Raw genomic sequence first — 26,522 nt, 5'->3', positions numbered from 1 at the left:
CTCACTCTTAGAGATGTTTCAGCAGTAATCGGGTTCTAATTTTTGTGAATATTAGGAAAGGAGCCACTGATTTAGTGTAGCTGACCTCTATGATCACTCTTATTAACTGAGGGCCCATAAAAATAAAGCCCGAGTGGGCACAGTGCTAGACAGATAGAACTGGTAGATTCGGAAGATCTTTCGATACTACAAAGATAATTAAAATAACAGCAACAACAACAAACAGCTGATTTTCAGGGGAAACATTTGGGATGGGCTTTAAGAGTTTTTGAGAAGTTGATCTGCAAAGTTAGGTACACTTGGACTCCAGTAAACTAGCCAAATAACTAACAGTGTTCAAAGAGTTATATTTATTGCCACACAAAATGAATCATGCGTCTTTGGGGAATGTTTTTTTGGAAACTTCATTTTCCATTTTGGACTACTGGATCAGCCTCTCAGAAGAGTTTGGAATGTGGCCAATTACTTCCCTCTGCATTTTTCACTTGAGACTTAAGGGCTATACAACTCCATTTTCCATTCTCACATAATACATCTTAGCGAGGACTCTGCCTGTGTCTCTTCATTTTGTAAATAATAAGGCACCAAAAACATAGCCTGTTTGTAAGTATGGATTTGAGAATGAGAACCAGGAAACACAGTTAAAAAGTCTTAAGAAAGGTATCCTTATTATAATAATCTACTACTCGATACTCCATATCTATGTATATTTTACATTATTATAATAATGCCAAATTACTCTTGGGATAATGAATTAGCAGATACATTAAAATTTTTCAAGAATAAAAACCACACCTTGACAATACCTATATTAAAAATCAGGCATTAGAAAGGCATACAAGTAAACTCTGAGAAAAAAAACCCAGAAACCAATTTGCAACCCTCCCAACCATATAGTACCTCACATATCACCCGAGCACTCAAAACGAATATAATGTTAAACCAAGTTGGAGGGTAAGTGACACTGGCAGATCTAATGGCAAAACAGACAACTCAAAATATCAAAGGAAAGTTCAAGCTAAATAAGGCTTTAAAAAATACTAAACCTTGGGGACTTCCCTGGCAGTCCACTGGTTAAGACTCTGCTTTTCCACTGCAGGGGGCACAGGTTCGATCCCTGGTTGGGGAACTAAGATGGCATGCCAAAAATACCCCCCAAAACAAAAAACTAAACCTTCCTGTGATAAACCATAATGGAAAAGAATATGAAAAAGAATGTATATATATGTATATATATATGTATAACAATTATTTTGCTGTACAGCAGAAATTAACACAACACTGTAAATCAACTAAACTTCAATAAAATAATTTTTTTTGATTAGCATTAGCATGGCACATATTTCTTTCCTTTTTTTTTTTTTCCATCTTTATTGGAGTATAATTGCTTTACAATGGTGTGTTAGTTTCTGCTTTGTAACAAAGTGAATCAGCTACATATATACATATATTTCCATATCTCCTCCCACTTACATCACCTTCCCACCCTCCCTATCCCATCCCTCTAGGTGGTCACAAAGCACTGAGCTGATCTCCCTGTGCTATGTGGCTGCTTCCCACTAGCTATCGGTTTTACATTTGGTAGTGTATATATGTCCATTGTCCATGCCACTCTCTCACTTTGTCCCAGCTTACCCTTCCCCCTCCCGGTGTCCTCAAGGCCATTCTCTACGTCTGCGTCTTTATTCCTGTCCTGCCCCTAGGTTCTTCACAACGTTTTTTTTTTTTCAGATTCCATATATATGTGTTAGCATATGGTATTTGTTTTTCTCTTTATGACTTATTTCACTCTGTATGACAGACTCTAGGTCCATCCACCTCACTACAAATAACTCAATTTTGTTTCTTTTTAAGACTGAATAATATTCCATTGTATATATGTGCCACATCTTCTTTAACCATTCATCTGTTGATGGACACTTAGGTTGCTTCCATGTCCTGGCTATTGTAAATAGAGCTGCAATGAACATTGTGGTACATGACTCTTTTTGAATTATGGTTTTCTCAGGGTATATGCCCAGTAGTGGGATTGCTGGGTCGTATGGTATTTCTATTTTTAGTTTTTAAGGAACCTCCATACTCTTCTCCATAGTGGCTGTATCAATTTACATTCCCACCAACAGCGCAAGAGGGTTCCCTTTTCTCCACACCCTCTCCAACATTGATTGTTTGTAGATTTTTTGATGATGGCCATTCTGACTGGTGTGAGGTGATACCTCATTGTAGTTTTAATTTGCATTTCTCTAATGATTAGTGATGTTGAGCACCCTTTCATGTGTTTGTTGGCAATCTGTGTATCTTCTTTGGAGAAATGTCTATTTAGGTCTTCTGCCCATATTTGGATTGGGTTGTTTGTTTTTTGGATATTGAGTTGCATGAGCTGCTTGTATATTCCAAGATGCAACTTTAAGGTACAAAATATTCAAGATTTCCTCACGAAACATTTTTAAATTGAGCCAAAGAGGGAAAATATATATATATTCTGTGATTTAAACATATACCTCCAAAAGTATCACCACATGAACAGGCAGGTATAAATTTTTAGAGCCCTGACAGTAATAATTTAAAGGTCCAAGCTCAGTAAGTAAATTAAAATGTCACAGCAAATATTAATCGTATTATAAAAACTCTTCTCTCATAGCTAGTATTTTGTGGTCAAAATCAATGGTGTTTACAGTTGTAGGACACGTCTTCACAATGAAAACAAATTCTACTCTGCTCGTACTCCTTTTTCCACTTTTTGCACCAGAGTATTAAAGTTCTGTCACGCCCCTCCAGTTGTGAGGAAATTCACACCTTTGTGTTACTTTAAACAAACAAAAAATACAATTCAATTAATGTGTATGGAATCCATTAGGGGAAAATGATCTCATTTACTTTTTAATCTCCATTAAATCATGATTAAATTGATATTTTAAATAGAATTAACTTTTTAATAACAGCACTATTGAGATATAATTCACATACCATACAGTTTACCCATTCAAAGTGTATAATTCAATGGTTTTTAGTATATTGACAGAGCTGTACAACCATCACCACAATCAACTGTAGTTTTTTCATTACCCCAAAAAGCAAACTCCCACCCTTTAGTAGCAGTCTGTTCCCATTTATCACAGCACAATCATTAATCAACTTCCTGTCTCTATAGAGTTGTCTATTCTGGACATTTCATATAAATGGAATTATACCATATGTTGTCTTTTGTGACTGGTTTCTTTCATTTAACATACTGTTGCCACGATTCATACATGTTGTAGCATGCCTCAGCACTCTCTTTTATTGCTAAATAATATTATATTGAATAAATGTGCCACACCTTATCCATTCGTTAGTTGATGGACATTTGGGTTATTTCCACTTTTGGCTATTTTAAATAATGCTGCTATGAATATTAATATAGAAAAGTTTTTGCGTGGACCTACGTTTTCATTTCTCTTGGGTATATACCTAGTAGTGAAATTGCTGGGTCATATGGTAACTCTATCCTTAACCTTTTGCAGAACTGGTAGACTATTTTCCAAAGTGGCTATGGCATTTTAGATTCCCATTAGCAGTATATAAGGGTTCCAACTTCTCCATATCCTCACCTGTACTTGTTATTATCTTTTTTAATAAAGCCATCTTAGTTGGTGTGAAGTGGTGAGTCCTTGTGGTTTTTGATTTGCATTTCCTTGATGGCTAATGGTGTTGAACATCTTTTCATGTGGCTATTAACTATTTGTATATCTTTATTGGAAATATGTCTATTCAAATCCTTTGTACACTTTTGTCTTTTTATTTTTAGTTCTATGAGTTATTTATATATTCTAGATACACATTCCTTACCAGATAAATGACTTGCTAACTTTTCTCCCCTTCTCTGGGTTGTCTTTTTCACTTTCTTGATTGTGTTCTTGGAAGCACAAATGTTTTAATTAAGATGAAATTTTTTTGTGTGTTGCTTATGCTTTTGGTTTCATATCTCTAAAACTACTGTTTAACCTAAGGTCATGAAGATTTAGCCTTATGCTTTCTTCTAAGTGTTTTATAGTTTTAGCTCTTACACTTAAGTTTATGATCCATTTTAAGTTACTTTTTGTATGTGATGTGGACTTCTTAAAACATAAATATTTTTGGACATGCTACTAATCAGATTTCAAGGTTTTAAGATAATGCCAATAAAGTCTTTTCATTGAAATTACTGAGAAAGTTCCTGGAAATCCCTTAGGAATATTAATAATAAAGAAAGAATTCAATAAACAGCATACAAATTTTTAAAAAACATACAACTTATTCCTGGATTCAATGTAAAAAGAGTCAAAATACAAGGATAGCACAAATAACAGAAAGAAATTCATGATGAGAATTAATGTAAATTTAAAAATTAAAAAAATACACCAAGACATAAATGTATTATGTTTCTATAACCCTGCTTCCTTCCTTTATAACCCTTAACAATTTCATTCTTTTATTATGGTATGAAAGTGCAGTGTTTGTTCTTTTCCTCTCTCATGCCTGGAGCACCCAAAATGGTACTCAGAACACAATATGTAAAAATATTTTAAATCAAATAGACGAGCAAATTAAAATGAACAGATATTAGAATTAGCACTTCAGGTGCAAGAATTATGATAGAATGTGTGAGAAACAATAAGATTTATAAACATTTTACTCCTATGAATGTTTTGCACTTATTTCTGCCTCTGCTAGTACACTTCCTCTGGTTTGGTCTTTCGTTTCATCCTTTAGGTTTTAGCATGAATATCATCTTCTTAAAGAAATTTTCATGGCAATCCTATCTAAATTAGTTTTCTCTATTATTCTCTATTACTGAAATATTTTCTTTTATAAAAAACAATCCTATATAGTAAATTTCCATATTTATTTATGTGTTGTCTTGTTCTCCCACTACAGTGGAAGTGTTTTTCATTTCATTTTCAGTGCCTAAGACAATGTGTGCCACACTATCTACACTAAATAAATAGGTAAATTATTGGTTAAATGGGAGCATGGAAAAGTTGCTGGAGTTTCAGGAATATCTGTATTGAAACCACAGGCAAGCATACCCTTACAAGTCAATATGCTATATCCCACTCCATAGTGACTTTCAGTTCCCTCACAACTTCTCACAGCTCCCTACAGAGAGAACTTTTACCCATCCAGTGAAATAGAAGAATGGAAGTTGAAGTAGCAGTGCTTATTCATCTTTGCCCTAGCTATAGAGAGAAATTTCAGAGGAAATATCCAGCGATCCATCATGAAAAGTCAACAAGCAGAAAGCTTCTGTCACCAAATCCCAGGGAAATTCTAATCTATTTGGACCTGAATAAAATTACAGGTAATATCTCTTCCCGTTAGTCTCTAGAGTTCAATATTTAGCTTCCTAGTAGAGATTCATAAATTTTTCAACCAATATTTATAGTAATTCAAAAGATTTTACATTACCTAATGAAGAAACTACACATGCATATCTATTCTTCAATCTGTTCAGTTGCTCTCTGTCTCTTTGACTCTCTTGTGCTAAAGTTTTACATTACCTACATTTATATTCTCAGCCTGGAGAAGTGGGGCAGTTGCCAAGTGTCTACCCAATATCCATTTTTCCCATCATATTAAAAGAACCCTGGTTTTGATGAATATGGCAATATATGTAGCTCAAATTTTTTTTTAAAAAAATTGAGACATTTCCCCACACTCCGTCCACCTAGGGGTGACCATGTGACACAGTTCTATGGTCATCACTGGACATCACTACGGACATTGCTGAAACTTCTGGGAAAGTGTTCTTTCCTGATAAAGTCACCATCTCTTTCTCTGTGCCCCTTTTTTACTTCCCAGAATGTATACATATTAGCTGGGGAGGCAGGAGCCATCTTGTACCACGAGGAAAAGGCCAAATAAATGTAAAAACCTTGGCCCTTTAGCCAAGGGTTGTTTAGTCAGTCAATGAACCAATACCAGTACCTATCTATCTCCAGACTTCTGGTTATGTGAGAAAACTTAAACCTTTGATCCCTTTAAATCATTGTTATGGGTGTCTTTTTTACTCACAGCTGAACTCAATCACTGAGTGATACAGGAAAGTGAACTTAAGAAATTTATCATTAAGATTTGGTCTTGGGGAGTAAATCAGAACAGGTAATTTTCAAATTATTCAGTAAGATTTTGTGCATATATTGACACCTCAGATCACCCACTGAGTCATATGTAGAATCATCTGTAACATGACTGTATAATTATTGCCCAAACCCTAATCCAGGACACTTCTGAGGGTCAAACAGGTAGTGTCAATAATTACACTAAGACATCAGGCATAAACTGGAACTCTTCTGGATGAACCAGGACATATAGGTACCCCATGGGTGACTGACGTTTTCAGTGGACTCAAAATAAATGTCTTTCTTTCCATTTGGAGATAGCTGAAATATATGTCACTTTTGACATATACATTTTTATGCAGCTAAACCATTTCCCCAATTTAACTACTAGATTTTAAAATTCTGTGGTGCAGAAACAAACTTTAGGTACACCATAAATGCAGGAGGCTGTCGGCTTGAAATCTCCTCAAAATGCAGCACTTTGCAATCTGTCCTTCTCTGACAATTGTTCTAATTTGGCCACCTATCACAATGTTTTGTTTTGTTTTTTCATATTCTTTTCCTCAGTGCTATCTATTCAAAGGGTGAACTTATCTGCAGACTTGGTCGTAAAAATGAATTGCTTCTGTTTCTCTGTTTCACTGCATCTCTATTTCATTCAAATCTCACCTGAAAACCTACTGATTTTCCCTCTGCATTTAGCACTCATAATTTCTTCTCTTTTCCCCTCCCTGAAGTCTATGAAAGTCATGGCTTACACACTTATTTTATGCAATATATTTCCATCCAAGGGAGTTATATAAGGAGATATTTTGAAGAAGTCCCCAGAAGTTGAAAAACTGGCTCATGCTGGGGGGGGCAAGAGGAAAGAAAAGTTGATTCTTATCTTTCGATGATTTGTTTGTTACAAACCCAAGAAACATTTACATATGAAAATGACTAATTCTTATGTTGGTTTTGGAGGGGAACAGGCAAGGGAAGGTAGAACGAATCAGAACAGATAATCTCTTTTGGGAATCAGGCTGGCCTAGAGAGCAATAGTAAAGTCATAACTCTTCAGAAGGAGGCCACTGGGAAAATCTTCACCAGAAAAGACATAGAGAACACGGAACAAATGGAGCTTTAGCTTTCTCGGAAAGTCTTAACACTCTGAAAATTGGTTCACTTTATCAGTTAAGCAGGTTAAAAACAAATACAGCCCAAACTGGTTTATACAGAAGGGTAATTATGGGCTCCTAAGACTGAAAATTCAGAGGTAGGGCTGGCTTCACGTATGTCTTCATGTACAATGTCAAAGGATGTGAACAAGAACTGGTTTCTCCATCTTTCCACCTAGAGACTTTCTGTCCTCTGAGGGTTGGAATCATTCTAAGACATGATTTCTCCTTGTGTTTTTAAGATGGCTGTAGTCCTTGATCCTCTCAGCTCTAAACTCAGTTTAAAAAAAAAAAAAAGGCAACTCTCCTTCAACAGATAAAGTCAAGTCTTGGGCCTGAAACTAATTGGCTCTAGTTAAATGGGAGATGCTCTGCAACCAACCTCCCATGGCCAGGATGGCTAAAGATAGTGGGTTAGGCAAACCAGGAATCACCACTGAAAATTCCGGTAGAATTGTCCTATGTGAACTTCATGAACTGATGGTAAGAAACTGATTTAGGATACACTGAGCATCTTATTTAATGTATCTACTACCATTACTAATACTACTACTATACTATTTTACTATTACTACTACTACTACTACATATGGCTGACACTGAGCATTGACTATGTACTAGGCACAGTACTAGGGTTTTACATGCATTGTCTCATTTAATTCTTGCTATAATCCTATAAAGCTGGTATTTTCATAATTATCTCCAATTTATATATAAGGAAACTGAGTCTAGAAGGTTAACAAATTTCCCCAATGACACAAGGAAGTAAGTTACAGAGCTGTGATTCAAACCCAGTTTTATTTCTAAAGCTTTCATTCTTAAATACTGCTTAATACTGCCTGATTCACTAATGACCTAAGAAATACAATTGAGAAATTTTGGATATATGACTACATGTTGGCCTAATGTGCCTCATGGCAAGGTAGAAATAAAAAATATAAAATGTAGTATCATTTTCAAATGATTCAACCAAAGGTCCTCATTAGTGCTGCTCTTAGAGCTTAATCCTATTTTTACTTTTCAATGAAAAATGCTACTGGAAACACATATGCTAATTCTTTTTTCAGTATATTTTATTTTATTTATTTTTTATATAGCAGGTTCTTATTAATTTTTACAATTAAGGCTAGCCCAGGAGCTAAAGTATTAATATTTTCCAGAAGTTATAATTTCTTGGAATAAAACCAACACTACTTACTACTGAAAACATAAGGTAAAAATGGATGCTTACCATCATTTAGTCCTTACTGAACGTATAACTAATGACCTGTTGATTCTTTCTAAAGAAAGGCAACCGAATTTCAACAACAGCAACAAAAATTCACTTCACATATTTGCAAGCAACAGAGCCAGATTCTTGGGCTAACAGGATTCCACATATATATTTTCTAGTTGATTAAAAACAACCCAGTTCAGTTAATAAATATATATACATGAGGGCAAAAAAAAAAAAAGTAGGCAAAATAAGCAATTATTTTCTAGGTGCTATAGCCAAAAATCAACCTAAGATGAAAAAGAAATGTTATAAAATTCAAGAAAACCACAATTATATGGAAGGAAAAATTATGCAAATGACCCTAACTGAATATTTAACAATCTACTTGCTGAACAAGCCTCTAATTTGGCTTTTGACTTCCCTCTATTCAGGCACCAGTAACTTCAAAACTCTGTGATTCATCTGGCATTAATGGCTAAGGTGTTTCTCTCTTCCTCCCTCCCTCCCTCTTGCTCTCCTTCAATATTAGAGACTTTTCAGAGATACCATTACCCAAGAAATATTTCTGCATATGCCTCCTCAAATTTTGGAACATTACATGAGGAAGTCAGTTGATGGAGAAACTCAAATTCCAGAGTGGGTACCTATTTTGTACCTCTATTCTAGATATGTGTGTTTTAAAAAACTGCCATTTCTTTTCATTATGGAACAGAACTCTTCCAGTGAGAGATGGATTGTAATAACCAAGTGGCTTCCCAAGAAGATATCCTTGCCAATTTTTGCTTTTTTTCTTTTATAAGCAATATTTAGTACAGAAAGGAAAACACGACAACATCAGCTCTTAAAATTACAATACAACATTAGCTTCAACACAGAGAAGTATGCACAATAAGATTCCTTTAGCAAATTTTCCATGTTTCCATAGAATAGTCATAGCCTATTCAAAGTTGAGCCAGTTAACAGAACTGGAAAGTGTATAAAGTTACAATCAGGAAAATTATTACAACAACCATTAAGACCAGATGGCCAATGAATTATTGTCAAAATTAAACTGCATGAAATGCATCCATCAACTGATCAACAAAATTTTAACAGCTATCTTTACATAGGAATTGCAGTTTTCAGTGTTATGGTATATATTAATCTATATTAGATATGATTACTAACTTTAAGGAACTTGCATCTAATTATATAGATAGGGCATAAAACAAATAATTCCAACAAAAGAAAGAAAGGAAATATACAGATGAATGTCCTACCAAAGTGCAAAATGTGGAAGTTATTTTTGGCTGCAGAAAATGAGAAAATTTGTATTTCATCCTCAGTGATGAGAAATTTTGGACATCTATGATAGTGGGGAAGAAAAGAAATTAGAGGAGAAAATAAAAAATATCCTATTGTCATTTTGTGGGTATAAAGCAGTCTTCTTCCAATAACTTTCAATATTGGCCTTCTCTTTTCTTCTTCCTCAGAGACCCTTTCTATGTTTCTCAATAACTCTTTTTTTTTTTTTTTTTGCGGTATGCGGGCCTCTCACTGTTGTGGCCTCTCCCGTTGCGGAGCACAGGCTCCGGATGCGCAGGCTCAGCGGCCATGGCTCACGGGCCCAGCCGCTCCGCAGCATGTGGGATCTTCCCGGACCGGGGCACGCACCCGTGTCCCCTGCATCGGCAGGCGGACTTTCAACCACTGCGCCACCAGGGAAGCCCTCTCAATAACACTTGACTCAGTTTTTCAATATAAAGTCAGTATATTATTGCAATCTCGACATTGTCTGCTCTCACTGAAGCATCAGATTTAGTCATGGAATTCTAAAGGCATGTCAAAGAATTATGCTTTTGATATTATGTTGTAACAGTATGGAGTGACACATCCTTAACTGCAGCAGCAAATAGGATAAGAAATGTTGACTTTACAAGTGAACATTGAAATAGATAAACAACAGGACCTACTGTATAGCACAGGGAACTATATTCAATATCTTATAATAGCCTATAAGAATCTGAAAAGAATATATATACATATATATATTTATGTATAACAGAATCACTTTGCTGTACACCTGAAACTAATAGAACATTGTAAGTCAACAATACATCAATCAAAAAAACTTTTTTTTAATGAAGATTGAACTGGAATTTCCTTTTCTTAACCTACCTCATCTATACTGGTATTTGCTTATATCATACACAAAATTTAATTCAAAAGGGATTAAAACCTGAAATGTAAGACCTAAAACCATAAAAGCCCTAGAAGAAAATAAAGAAAAGTTTCATGACATTGAATTTGGCAATGTAAGGTGTAAATGACATAACCAGGATCAAAGCAAGTTAATCATCCCTATAGAATGGAAATACAAAGCACTGAGCAAGTGGCAGCTGCAGGCCTACTGGGCTTCATGTCCTGAAGGGGGCGGTGTGACCCCAAGTTCCACTCTGGTCAGGTCAATGGGAATAAAAGCCCTCTGTGTAAAATAAAGGACCAGAGCCAGGCTACCTGCTCACACGAGGGACTGGTATAATTTTCCTGCTCCAACTCTTAAAAGGCTGAAATAAAAAATGCTGCTACTTGCTCATCATCACTAGTCATCAGAGAAATGCAAATCAACACCACAATGAGATCAAATTCACCTCTCACCTATCAGAATAGCTATCAGCAGAAAGTCAATAAATAACAAATGTTGATGAGGATGTGGTGAAAAGGGAACACTCATGCACTGCTGGTGGGACTGTAAATTGGTACAGCCACTATAAAAAAAACAGTATGGAGGTTCCTTAAAAAATGAAAGATAGAACATGTGATCCAGCAATTTCACTTCTTGGTATTTACCTAAAGGAAACAAAAACACTGATTCAAAAAGATATATGCACTCCAATGTTCACTGAAGCATTATTTATAATAGCCAAGATATGGAAACAACCGAAGTGTCCATCAACAGATGAATGTATAAAAAAGATGTGGTATATATATACAATGGAACATTTAAAAGAAAAAGAAATCTTTCAATTTCCAACAACATAGTTGGGTCTAGACAGTATTACACTAAGTGAAATAAGTCTGACAGAGAAAGACAAATACTGTTGGGTTGACCCAAAAGCTCATCTGGGTTTTTCCATAAGATGTTATGGAAAAACCGAATGAACTTTTGGGCCAACCCAATATATGATCTCACGTATTTGTGGAATATAAAAAACAAAACAATCAAAACAAAATGAAAACCGATTCATAGATACAGAGAACAAACCGGTGGTTGCCAGATGGGAGGGGGGGGTGTAGGGTTGGGCAAAGTAGGTGAAGGGGATTAAGAGGTACAAACTTTTAATTATAAAATAATAAGACACAGAGATGTAATATGTAGCATAAGGACTATGATCAATAATATTGTAATAACTGTACGGAGACAAATTGTTACTAGACTTACCATGGTGATTATTCCTAATGTATGTGAATTTCAAATCACCATGTAGATTGCATGAAACTAATATAATATTGTATATCAACTGTATTTTTAAAAATGCTGCTAGTATTTTAAGCAAGATGCAATGATAGACATAGACTCAGATTGAGAGAAACAAGACCAAGCCATACCCTTGCCCAGGCCCCCTTTCCTAACCCCGGTGCTACCCTAGGATGCAGCCTTGAAATGACTCTTAAAATCTTATTCTAAACTAGGACCACTGGAGGTTGGATAGCAGCAACCAAAAATTTGCTAGAAATTGAGGGCAGACTTCAAAAGAAGAAGATCATGAAGAAAGAAAGAGAGAAATGGGCCTACAGACCAAAATTCCAAACACATGCAAAACAAATTCTAAAGTCTAATATAATCTCAGTCTAATTCTAAAAATGACAGCCAACAAAATCAACGATTGAAACATGAATTCATTACAAGAGAAACTAACTTTATGGAAAAGTATAACAAGTATTATAAGAAAGCTCAGAGAGATAAATGACTTAATAACTTTCTGTAAAAAGAGCCAGATAGTAAAAACAGGAAGAAATCAATCAAGATCAGGTAGATATGGAATGGAAACCATTAAACATCCAAAAATTTAAAGCATAGTGACTGAAATCACAAAACAGATGGCATCATTTCTAGAGCAGATAAATTTGCAAGTTTCTAGTGAAAGTGATTTAAATATTATCAGCACAAGAGACTGGCAAGTATAACAGAGAAATAAAATGTAAATGGGAAGAGTTAAAACTTTCCAGAATTAGAGAAGTCTGATTCTTTGGATTGAAAGTGCATTCTGAATTTCTAACAAGATAACTTAATTAGATTTACAACTAGACATTATAGTGAATTTGCAGAACTATAAAGTATAAAGAGAAAAAGTCCTTAAAATTTTCCATATAGATAACCTACAAAGGAAAGAATATTAAACTGACAGCAAACTTCTCACAGTCAACAGTATATACCAGAAGCCAACAGAATATAACTGTCAAAGTGCTGGGGGAAATATAGGTCTACTAAGAACTGTATAACTATCTGAACTGTAATTCAAGAGTGAAAGTGAAAGGAAGGCATTTTCACAGATACCAGAATGAAGGGAATTCACCACCTACAGATGCACACGCTGAAAACAGTGGAAGATTTTGTTTAGAAGAAAAGTAAACTCAGAGTGACCGAATTTGATACACACAAAAACAAAACCTGTGTGCACAGAAATTATTTTAAAGATTGATAAATGTAACTTTTAGTATAGAATAATAACTAATTGTGCATATTAATTTTAAAGTGTAAATAATCCAATTGGTGAGAAGGGTGGTGGTGTTTACTAAGCAAGAAAACATACTAAGGTCTATCAGCTGTTTGGAAGAAGGACAGAAATAAATAATATGTTTTATTATTTAGCAAATTATATACATATGTATGTCTGTTAAAAAAGTCTAAATCATTAAAACACTAGAATTATAACCTACGTTTATGAACCAGCAGAAGAATAAAGATAGAATAGGAAAATGTTTCAGTAATGTGAGAAAATAAAGAAGAAGAAAATAGAAGCAAAATAAAAAGCAAACTACAAGGGTAAAAACAAATCTAGATGCATCAACAATCTCATTAAATGCTTATGGATTAAACTCACCTATTAAAATATTTTCAGAATGGATCCGGAAACTTTAGCTCTATGCTACCTAACAGTCACTCGGTCTTTACTACTGTCTCTTTTGTCTCCTGGTAAAGGGGGTGGGGTGAGGGGGAATCAGAAGTAACTGGGGAATTCCTAGCTTAAATATGAATACAGAAAAGGTGAATGCCACTAGATAAATGATACCATTTGAGAATTTCTCTTGGATTCTATGTTAGCTTCTTTAGGACCTCTAGGGTTTGCCTTCAGACACACACCACCAGACCCCCTGCGCCCACCATAATGCCAGGTATGGGCCTTATTGGTGTGCTCAGCTACACTGTTTAACATCAAGTAGGAAACTGCTTTTCAAATAACTTCAAGCCTTAACATATACCAAAAGCACATCACGAAAGCCTGTAACATCCTGTTTTTAACTCCCCACAAGGTTCCTGGCCACACTGGTGCTCTCTTGCTGAGACATGCCACACAGACAAGCAGCAAAACCAGTGTGATGAAGCCTTGATACCCAGTTCTCTTTCAGGTCTGTCTCTCCTGATATTGGCCCCCTTTAGTCCTATAACAAAATCTTCAGGCCTATGCCCCTGCTTAAAATTAAAAACCAGAATTTCATACTGTTAGTCCTATCCAGAAAGAGAGTGATTTTGAAAGTAGAGAGCCTGATGCTCAATGTCAGTGAGGCCCAGCTTATAATTAAGAAGAATTGTTCCAGTAGCCTCACAGTACCATACAGGGAAAAGGGTTGCAATTCTCGGTATGAGGCAAATTTGATTTAAGTGAAGAGGAAAGCTGAAAACAGGTAACTCAACAGGTCATTATTGGTTTTACTAAGGTGTTAGATCCTTTACAAAAAAGTACCTACAGTAAAATTCTCTAGTCAAGAATTTCTTAAAACCTCTCCTATGGGCTCCCTGTATCTTAAGCCTAGTTCTGAGCAAGAAAAAAAGAAAAAGTGTATCTCTAAAAATGCTGCCACATATGAAGTTCAGTTATGTCATGCTGAATATCCAGGCTCCTCTCCCAGGAACTTTGGGATTGCACCCAACAACGGGGACCCCTCCCTGCCTGCACCCCCTTAACACACACACACACACACACACTCACACACACAAAACACACACGGGTTCCTATACAGCTGCCATCTGCTACAATACTGTTGTCAGATAATCTGTGTTTTTCTTCTTCCCAGACCTTTGGAAATGAACTCTGGTTCAGAAATCTGAACTCTACTGTTTTTGTAGAATTACAACCAGAATTATGATCTTTTAAATAAATATAAAAATGAATAACAACCTTCTAAATATAAATATAAATATAGTCTACCTTTAGCTGTTTACTTGATGACTAATTAAATTCTTAAGTCAATACTATCCTAAGATCACCTAAATATTTTAGTTTGTATTGCATTCAAAACTTTTTAGAAAAAGTTTAACCAACTGGAATTATTCAAAACAATAACTGTCCTTTTCTTATTTTAATTCTCACATTTAAAATATAGATTCACAATAACTGGACATTAAGAAATGTTAGAATTATGACACATTAAAAATGAAAGCCCATTGTTTTGACCATCTGACCAAAATGTATCTATCTTTAAGTATTATTTTGAGTAGACCATTGAAAAAATGTGTATGTACACATCTGATATATAAATGCATATTCAGATGTGAATATGTTCAAGAGTAAAATGGCATCTTCAAGAATTCTAATATGAATGACAGCTGTACTACCAGTAAGCAAGCCTAGGGTACCAGAGATTCATTTAATTGATTGTGGAAAAAGTTTAATAAAAGCTATTCAATAATTAATTGAGAATCTAGTGGCATAAGTGAACTTCCTGAATAACCTTGTCTTATTTAGTGAGATCACAGAAAGCAAGGGTGGAAATCTGTAACCATGATTTTCAAGAATATTTCGTCATGAACTACAAATAGGCCATTCCCTTAGAACACAGCAGGAATTATATACATACAGAAGATTCAGTGCAGCTGCATTCTCTCAATGCATAAATTATCATCTTGAGAGTGGGACCATCAACTACTTTAAAATATGTCAGGGCTCATAATGTAGCCACTGATGCCTCCTAATTTTGTTAGTTTTAGATTCAAAAGAGATGTTAGACAACATGAGATCCAACACCCTCATTTTAAAAGTTTGGAAATTAAGTCAAAGAGAGGAGGCCACTTTCCCACAGGAATATTGTAGTTGAAATGCAAATAAAACTCAAATATCCCAGCCCCTAATCCAAAGCTCATTCCATCAATTCACATGTCTTTAAAGTGACCAGTTATCCCAGGAATCTGACAAATTAGGTACTACACAGTTCTATTAAATACAAACAAAAACACAGTCTATTCTGAAAGGTTTTTTTCTCCACAACAAGCCAGAGAAGACTCCCAGACAAATTCAAGAATTTAGCTTCCTAAACCATCCTCTGTGCTTGAAGGAGAGGTAACAGGAGAAAGGAAAAAATGTTTTACCTCTTGAATTAAACAGAAAGGTAAAATTCAAAAGATTATCCTCTGGAAGTGAAAGACAGAAAAAGAGAATTTGTATCACATGGAGAGTTACTAGCTCCTTCTCAACAGAGCGTGATCTTTAACATTGTAAATTATAAAATCTTCATAATAATCCTGATATACTGGGTCAGAAAATATACATTGACTTCAACTTGTAATTTTCTTCCCTAAAATAACGGTTACTTCATTACTCTCCATGCCAGTTTATGTGCGCGCACTCACACACACATACACACACGCACACACAACAAGGTACTTACTGAGCTGTAGAGATAGCCTTCACCATTCATGGCCACATAGAGGCTGGCCTTCACCCCTTGGATGGCCACCACACGCAGGCCCACAGGGATTAGATTGAAGAGGGCTAGAGGGGAAAAAAGGAAGAGAGAGGAAAGGATCAGTGAACTTTTGAATAAATCATCTTGCTTCTTAAAATGATTCTTTTTAAAGATTAAAACCTATGAATTGAAATTAGGAGAGAGAGAGGAGTTCTAAGAGTGAGGAGAACTGGCTTCTTGTCTCTGCACCATGACTAATTACTATGTGACTTCAGGTAACACATAAACTCATCTGCAATAAAGGGATTAGATTAGAAGGACTCCAAGGGCCCCACATGGATCTGAGAGTTCAGGATCTCTGCTCTGTGAAATGAACATATACTCAAACAGTATAAGATGATTTTTTCTAACAAACAAATAATTTGAACCAAAAAATTCTCAACAGAAGAAAACATATTTGGAATCATAAGTCATAATAAAATATGATCTTCATAACATATGCCAGAGCTTCTTTTCCTTGCGGTCCTGAACACTGTCTTAAACACACAAGATGAACACAAAAACACTGGCTCATCCTTCACTATGCTAGTGGCAGGAGAACATTTCTCTTCATATTTCATGTAACATATTTCATTTTTACATATAAATATAGATAGATAAATAGAGGTATCAATGGTTGCTAGATAGCTTAAGCTCTAACAGACAGATTTTATATCTTGGGAAATATATATATATATATATATATATGCATAATTATGCACAAACCATTAAAAATCAACTTCATAAATTTAATTCAAAATCCTAAGATAAAATGAAAACATGCTTGTAGTCTTTAAATATTTGGGTTGTCCATTACTGAAAATATTCAACAGTCTACTTGTCTACTTGGAGAAAGTACTCAAACACCAGAAAGAAGATAAATAAGAAGATAATCCATTTTTCTGTCAAAAATGTATTTCTATGAATTATATATTCCTATATAGCACTATTTTAGTTAACATTAATATTACAAAATGAGCATAAGCATAAAACATTGTCCCCATCCCGAAAGAATTTATATTACATAAAGGAGGAAAGCAATCATATAACTAGGCTGTATAGATGGCAACGTGAATATGAACTAAACATTTATGACTGCGTGCATAAGAGAATAGCCTTGCAGTTCACTTTAACATCCTGACTTAGTTAGAAGTTCTTATCTATCTTTTCTACTGATAAAATTCCCATCGCTTTGGTCATCTTCTCAGTTTTGAATATAAGATATATATATATATATATATATATATAAATTAACCCAGGGATTACCATTAATCAGGAATGCTATTTTTCTGGGCTTCTCTCAACGTGGGATAGTAAGCTAAACACACCCACACAGTATTTGGCTTTTAGTCACATGTTCAACTGGTAGTTGTAAAGGATCAAGCCTAAGACCACAAGTTTAGTACAGCAGGATTCAATTCCTAGATATTTGACATCAGACCCGTCTCTTTGCCTCTTTGAACCTTTTCCCTCATCTGTCATGAAAGTTGAGACTAGATCTTAGCAGACACTTAAGAATTAATAGCTGCCTTAAGTTGAATCTGTACTAGTTTTTGTTCCTCCAATATTCTTACCACTGTCAGAGAGAGCTAAGACATATGGAATAATCTGATACACTGTATAATGTATATCTATAATTAAATGTAATATATGCATTCTATATATAGTCTCTATGTTACAGAAGTTCAAGGAAATGGAAGAACTGTGTTCTGAAGTGTTCAAGAAATGTCTCACACAGAAGATGAGACCCAAGTTGACACTTAAAGAAAGGACAGAAGTTGAGTAGGCGAAGATCATAAACATTATAGTAGGGCAGGAAGTAAGTGGTTCTTCAGGGTAGTGTATGTATATAGGAATGGACTGCCAGATTGAAGGATTTGATTCATGTTGGGGAGGAATGGGAAAGAACACCATGTAGACAAAGTAGGGATAAATAACTGAGAGTTTGTCACTCCAGTCTTAGAGATCTAGACTTTACCAAATGGGCAACAAGAAGTGTGGCATATGTAAAGATTAAAGCAGCAACACAGATTACAAAAAAGTGGGAGAGATTTGTAGACAAAGTGGTTTCTAAACTCACCACTGAGAAGCTACATGCCTTTGAGCCACTCATTTAACCTCTCTGCTTTAGTTTTCCTGTCTGTAGAATGGGCATAATAATCCTTACTGCACAGAGTTGACAGAAGAATCAAATGCATTATCATGTTCTTGAAAGTGTTTCATAAACAGAGATGTGTTCTCTCTATATGAGTTATCTGTCATTAATATATGATTCTTCTGCTTGTCAAATAAGGTTACCAAAGGGTCTGATGTAAACCGACATATCACCTGACTAATATCTATTGATTCAGAAGATTGCTTAATACTTTTACAATAATACTTTACCTTTGTGCAACACAATTTTCAGTGTTGATAAATTCATCATTGTATTTGACCCTCAACCACAAACACTATGAAGAATTTAGGACAGAATGATTATTCTAATTTTTAGAAGGGTAAACAGATTCAGAGAGGTAACCCAGGTGGAAGTGCAACTGACCAAAGGTTTTCTGGCTCGCTAATGTGGTTATCTGCCCCAAATATCCTATTTCCTCCTCCTTCCCTTTTAAGTTTAATTTCCCCTAATAGTCATTCTCACCTTCTCAAAAAGTAACAGACGATTTAGCTACATCTCTGTGCATACCCTGCGGCCAACTGTGGCTATGGATTCAGTACTGACGAATGAAATATAGGCAGAAAGGTCTCTGTACTCTTGAAGACCCTTTCCTTAAAGACAACTGGCCTTTGCCCTCTTCCCTACCCTTTGCCTTACTGCTGTTTGGAGGGGGATGAGTTGAGGTGGCTGGATGATCTCAGGGCATGAAAACAAGGACTTCCCCCTGAGCGAGTGATGGCAGGTGAGCTGGAAAGAGTGGGGTCTTCCCTGAGGACCTTGTGGAGCAATGGCACCAGTCTAGCTTCCAATTACGTAGGTCTGGCTTTTATGTGAGAAAAATAAGTCCTTGTTATTTTAGTCTGTGCAACACTGAGCCAACCCTAATCCTAACTGACAGAAATTGCTGACGAAAGCAGAGTTAACACGTAAGGTACAAACATGTTAGGTACTTATATATTGTAAATAAATGTAACCATTGGAAAATATCAAGTTCGATGATGATTCTTATGAAAAAGAGTAATGAAATCCAAAATTGTACATAACGTCTTTCTAAATAAAGATTTTCCAGGACAAATGCTAAGAACATTGGTTCATTTACCTAAAACAGGGGTAAAAAAGGCAACTATAAAGCTTTTCTCATCTGAGAAAAGTGAGAAAACTATGAAAGCTAGGCAGGGACCAAAACAAGAAACCTGTGTGAAAGTTTTATAGAAACCATAAGGTGATGATGGCTTTTAGATGGTATGCTTTGGGAGATTTAGCAAGTCCATTAAAAACAAAATCAGTAAACAATTTGGAATGAGAGTTTTTAGCGGTAAAAGCTAAAAGCTATTCTCTTTGGGAGGGTCTGCATCTGCCTCCTAAAATCTTGAAAAATGGCAAATGACTTACCCTTATCTATTATTTATCTTCCACATAGCACACTGGCTCTAGTCCTTTGTTACGCATTGACAACTCCTCCTGAATCTCCAGTCTTCCTCTCCATCCTCAAAGCCACTGGCCTAACTCATAGGAACTGGGCCACACCATTCTTCCAAGTCCCCTGCATCTACTCATGCCACTTCCCTGCTAACAGTTCCCTGCTTGATACCTCTAGTGAATACTCATTGTCTACAAGATAGATCCAAAGCCTTTACTCTGACCCTCAATGCCCTTTAGCACCTAGCTGTAAACCACACTTCCAGTTTATCACCTATCACTCATTCCATTCACCATAAGCAGCTTCATAGAGCTTTTTGCTATGTTCTAAGTTTCCCCCTTGATCTTAACTAGACTGGATTTATTATTCTTTTGGAAAGCCTATCTTCCCTATTTAACTGAACCACAAATCTTATCCAGATCCTTCAGAGACAGTTGTTTCTTTTTCCATAATTATTTATTTCATGGGCATATCACTGTTATGGTATTCGGAACATGGTATTATAATTATTTGTTTACGCATCTGTCGCCATCCTTAAGGACTCTTGAGGGTAAGTCTCTGCAATGTCTACCCCAGTTCTATGTACATATCTTATATTCAATAAATATTATTGATTATAAGGGTCATGAAAAGACACATTATTTCTAAGAACACTGTCTCTAGGAAAAAGTTGCTTTTTAAGATAAAAAGAAAATTAAAAACTTAAACATCTCAGCCCAATATTCAAGGTTATGTACATATAGTCACAGCATACGTTTCTGCTCCATCGCACTACTCTCTCTAATATATTTATTTACTGCCTCTAGTAATTTGATCTTCTTCTTCCTACCTTTTAACTTCATGTTTTTGCTTACTTCACTGCCTCTGCTTGCAATGTCACTCTCCCCATATCTTCATGCCGAAACCCCTCCCATGCTTGAATGATACACCAAATACCAAGTGCCTTCTCTCACTTCTCAGCTCCCCTAGTCCTAGATTTATACTGTATTTATCACAATTTTTAATTTTCCTTAAAAAATATTTTTTCTTTCACAATCACAACTAGTTTATAAGCTCTCCAAGATAAGGATCACACCTAAACCACACTTGTATAGCTTGGAGAAAAGGAAAAAGCTGGGGAGGAAGAAAGAAAGAGAGAGACAGAGACAGAAACAGAGAGAGATTAAGAGAGAGAATAAGCAGGATAGTAGTACATATTCTGCTTATATTCAGGATTCAGGATCCCAGTAAACATTTGGTGAATAAAGACTACAATTATAAGCCAAATAAGAATCCAAGCATCTAATCTGACATTCAAGCATCTTCTCAATCTTGTTCTTTCCAAAACGAGTATTTCATTCTAAATCTTACGTAAATCTGACTCATATTTAAAAATGAAATAACGGAATTGGTGCTGTTGAGGTCGGTAACAAACTCAATCACTGAACCACATGGAAAAAGTTAAGAAAAAAGGCAATAAAGGGAAATGATAGTTTATTCAACAAATGGTGTTAGGAAAACTGGATATCCACATCCAAAAGAATGAAATTGGACCCTTATTTTATATCATACTCAAAAATCAACTCAAAATGGATTGTAGATCTAAACATAAACCTGACACTGTGAAACTGTAAAACTCGTAGGAAAAAAACATAGAGGAAAACCTTCTTGACATTGATCTTTGGAGTGATTTCTTGGAGATGACACCAGAAGCATAGGCAACACAAGCAAAAATAAACAAGTGGGACTACATCAAACTTAAAGCTTCTGCACAACAAAGGAAACAATCAACAGAATGAAAAGGCAACCTAAAGAATGGGAGGAAATATCTGCAAACCATACATCTGATAAGGAGTTAATATCCTAAATATACAACTCAGTAGCAAAACCCACAGATAACCCAATTTAAAAGGGCCAAAAGACTTGAACAGACATTTCTCCAAAGATGATATACAAATCATGAGTAAGTACATGAAAAATGCTCAACATCACCAATCATCAGGGAAATGCAAATCAAAACTACAATGAGATATCGCCTGATACCTGTTAGAAAGACCACTATTAAAAAAAAAGATAACAAATGTTAATGAGGATGCAGATAAATTGAAAACTTTGTGCGCTACTGGTAGGAATGTAAAATGGTGCAGCTATTATGGAAAACAATATGGAGGTTCCTCAAAAAATTAGATATAGAACCACCTATGATCTAGCAAACCCACTACTGACATATATCCCAGAGAACTGAAATCAGGATCTCGAGACTATATCTGTCCTCTTATGTTCATTGCAGCATTATTCACAATAGCCCAAATATGGAAACAACTTAAATGTCCATGGATGGATGGGTGGATAAAGAAAATATGGTATATACTTATAATGGAATGTTAGCATTTAAAAAGAAAAAAATCCTGTCATATGTAACAACATGGCTGAACCTGCAGGATACTTTGCTAAGTGAAAAAAGCCTGTCCCAGAAAAACAAGTACTGCATTATCCCCATTATATGAGTAAATAAAATAATCAAACTCATGAAAGCAGACTGTAGAATGGTGGTTGTCAGGAGCTAGAGGGAGGAAGAAATGGATAATTGTTGTTAAATGGGTATAAAGTTTCAGTTATTCAAGAAGAATAAATTCTAGAGATCTGTTGTAAAACATAGTACCCTACAGTTACTAATATTATATTGTCCACTTAAAAAATGTGTTAAGAGAGTAGATCCCATGTTAAGTGTTCTTACTAAAAAAAAAAAAAAAAAAAAAAAAAAGCAAAGGGGATTTCATGGGTGTATGCATATGTCCAAACTCATCAAATTGCATACATTAAACATTCAGGTATTTTTGATATGTCAGTTATACTTCAGTAAGGCTGCTTTTATTTTTTTTAAGTAATGAAGGAAATGGTAGATGAATTGCATTGATACACCCAATTCTCCACTTCTCCCTGTATCTGTGCTTTGCCATATAAACTTGCAATTCTCTGAAAGGATATTCTGCCCTATCCCTTGATACTGGGCTGAGCCATGTGACTTGTTTTGGCCAATAGGATGTCAGCCAATGCAAGCGGAGTCTTGAAAAAGAGCTCAGGTTGGCTTGTTTATGCTTTTCCCCTCTGCCACGGCATTGAGAAGAACATGCACAGACTAACCCGCAGGTGCCAGGAAAAGGATGTAAGACACCTAGATAACAACAGAGTGGCCTCGGTAATCCATCCAACACCATTCTAGATTAATTGATTGATAGCTGACCCCTAGATATGTAAGCCAGACAAGATCAGTAGAGCTGCTTAGCCAACCACCCCAGACACATGAGACATAAATACTTGCTGATACATGCAAATGGGGCTATGTGATTGTTGGGTACATAGCATTATTGTAGTAATATATAAAATGAATAGCAAATTATTCACTGGGGGACCTGGGTGGTGGATTTGAAATTTCCTGAAATCTTATAACAAAAAATTCTCAAATTTGATAACAATCCTCAATAGGTACCTGAAATGATTATGAGCTGTGAAGCTAAGTAAACTTTTATAAATTAAAAAATAATAATAATAAAAGGTCAATGTTGATTACTCATGCTACAGGAAGGACTGAATTATTTTTCTACAGATAATGTATTATAAAATATGAAAAGATGTTCAAAGATTATACAAACAAAATAACGGGAAAGAAATAAATAGACTTGTACACATCTAGTAATTAATTAAAATATTTTATTACTTCCCTGGATTTTATAATCCTTGTGATAGGTTTCAGCTCTTTAAAATTTAATCTTTCATGATTTATTTTCTCACTCTACTCATTTTTGTACCTAAGTTTCATTTCACTGTTATATATTTTTTTTATTTTTTCAAAGGGGATGTCCCAAATTGTATAAGTTTTAGGACCTACAAAACTTAAGTCAGTCTCAGGTTGAAATTTAAATGGAAGAAGACAATGAAAGAAAAAACTAATAAGAAAGGAAAAACTGAAGAGATTATACTCCTTCAATGCCTACTTTATTTTTCAGGCATCATGGTAGGCATTTTGACATGTAAAATGTCATTTTAAAAATAAACTAGGGAATTCCCTGGTGGTGCAGCAGTTGGGAGTCCGCCTGCCAATGCAGGGGACATTGGTTCGATCCCTGGTCCAGGAGGATCCCACATGCCGCGGAACAACTAAGCCCGTGCACCACAACTACTGAGCCTGCGCTCTAGAGCCTGTGAGCTACAACTACTGAGCCCACATGCCACAACTACTGAAGTCCATGAGCCTAGATCCTGTGCTCCACAACAAGAGAGGCCACCGCAATGAGAAGCCTGCACACCACAATGAAGAGTAGCTGAGTAGCCCCCACTCACTGCAACTAGAGAAAGCCCGTGCACAGCAATGAAGACCCAACACAGCCAAAAATAAATAAATAAATAAATTTTAAAAAATAAATAAATAAACTAAATTGACTATTTGGCTTTATTTCAGGATATAAAAAGCCCTAATTTGAGGGCAGTGCGGGTACAAAGTAAAAAAAGAAGGGAATGAAAAGTGCCATCCAAAACTTTGGAGTAAGTTTCCATGGCGTTAGCAGAACTCTCATACAACTCCTTGTAAATATCTCTATTCAAAAGTCATTTATTCTTTCCATAAGTATTTACTGAGCACTTAGTATAGGTCACATGGCATGCTTAGGCTAGGAAAATAGTGACATATTCAACAGATATGGTCCCTGAGGAATACACCTTCATCTGTAAATCTCCCTGAGGCTCCCACTATTCTGTGGGCAAGTTGATGGCACAGGAAACTTTTATTATCCTCATTGCCTAGCAACGAGGTCTTAGAAGCATCTTGGTCTTAGAAGCTACTATTCAATAACTGCCAAATAAATAAATGATTCAGCAGTGGTTTCTCCTTAAGCTCGCTTATTCATAGCTTTTCTAGATCATATTTCCATACTTAAGCATGTAAGAAAAAATCAAAGATAATATTTACCACATATGGAATGTATTTAAGTATGGAATCTAAAGGGAAAGCCAGAAAACCTGCATGACACAAAGTTTGAGAGGGCAGGAGCATAGGATGCATAGGGCTGGTGTGTGTGTGCATGTGTACGGTGATGCATCTTTTTGAGAAAATGAAGAGGAAGGGAAGATTTGGGGGAAGCTATTACAACCAAGATACTGGACATCTCATAAAATTATATTGGACTAGAAAAAAGTACTTTGTAAGAAATGCTGGGTTTTTGTTTTTTTTTTGGAACAACTCTGTGGGCTAGGCCCTTTTCTTTTTTAATTTTTGGAACAACTCTGTGAGCTAGGTCCTTTTCTTTACTTTTCATTTTTTTGTTGATGTATAGTATTATGTAAGTTATAGGTATACAACATAGTGATTCACAATTTTTAAAGTTTATACTCCATTTACAGTTACTACAAAATACTGGCTACGTTCCTTGTATTGTGCAATACTTCCTTGTAGCTGATTTATTTTATACTTAGTAGTTTGTACCTCTTAATCCCCTACCACTATCTTGCCCCTCCCCGCTTCTGTCTCCCCACTAGTAATCACTAGTTTGTTCTCTATATCTGTGAGTCTGTTTCATTTTCTGTTGTTGTTATATTCACTAGTTTATTTTTTACATTCCACATATAAGTGATATCATACTGTATTTGTCTGTCTGCTAAGTGAAATAAAAGTGTTGTGTTCTTATTCAACTTAATTTTGATCTGCCTATTATCCATACAAGTTATCCCAGTGACAAAAAGGTAACAATCCAAAACACATCAGAAAGCACTTAATGTTACAGCCAAAGAAGATGCAAAGAAGAAAGAGAAGAGGAAGAGAAATAGGGAGGGAGGGAGAGAAAAGTTCATTACAAATTCTTCTTTACAACAGGTAAATCCAGTATCCTCTCAAGTAACTTCTAAAGATAGACTCTTATTGCTTGTAAAAATGTACAGATATAAAAGAGTACTGGGTTGAATTTGCAGAATGTGCAGAGAAAAAGACGCATTTTATGACCCACTAAAAACCCAAATAAATTTATAGTGGAAGATACTGAGATAAAATAGAGATATTTGGGTTTATAATCTGTGCATTCTCAATATCAGACTGTCTTGAAAATTCATACCATTTCCCACACTTCAAAATGTTCTCAATAAAGATGTTTTGTTAGAGTGTAAGTAATATCATATCCTACAAAATCTTAACCTAAAATTAAGTTGGTACCAGGTTATTTTCACCTATAATCCTATAGTCTCTTACAATAACACGTGTAATTATAATATTTACAATAATTTTTGTAGGTCACTCAACTGGTTTTCCATTAGTTATGAAATTAATATTTATTTCTGGCATTTATTTATCATTTAATAAGGTCAATTCTCCTCCCCTCCCCATTTTCAATAGGAAAATGCTATTATTGAATAGTCAGCAAACTAGGAGATAGTCTGAGCTCTTAAATCCTCCAACACAAAAGCAGTTACTTAAATTATGGTACAATGGAGTATTCACTCAGACAAATTAATTATTCACTCATCCTAATTCCACAGCATTCCATACACAGCACTTATCACATTGCTTTTTCATATTTATGTCTTTGCCTGAGTCTCCCTGCAAAGT

General features: G+C 35.4%; 1 protein-coding gene across 1 annotated transcript in view; it reads right to left on the bottom strand.

Annotated features, from left to right (window-relative positions):
• Positions 1 to 26,522, bottom strand: part of FGF12 (fibroblast growth factor 12) — a 244,845-nt gene that overhangs the window by 154,982 nt on the left and 63,341 nt on the right. Inside the window, exon 3 of the mRNA XM_022569526.3 lies at positions 16,320 to 16,423. Coding sequence (XP_022425234.1) covers positions 16,320 to 16,423 — 104 coding nt within the window. The remainder of the gene's footprint in view (positions 1 to 16,319; positions 16,424 to 26,522) is intronic.

This window comes from Delphinapterus leucas, chromosome 4 (genome assembly GCF_059928025.1).
Source record: "Delphinapterus leucas isolate spDelLeu-1000000601 "Yukka" chromosome 4, BTC_Dleu_Yukka2, whole genome shotgun sequence".
In the NCBI taxonomy this organism is placed as follows: domain Eukaryota; kingdom Metazoa; phylum Chordata; class Mammalia; order Artiodactyla; family Monodontidae; genus Delphinapterus; species Delphinapterus leucas.
Note: the sequence above shows the minus strand (reverse complement) of the source record. Positions and strands in the feature narration are given on the sequence as shown.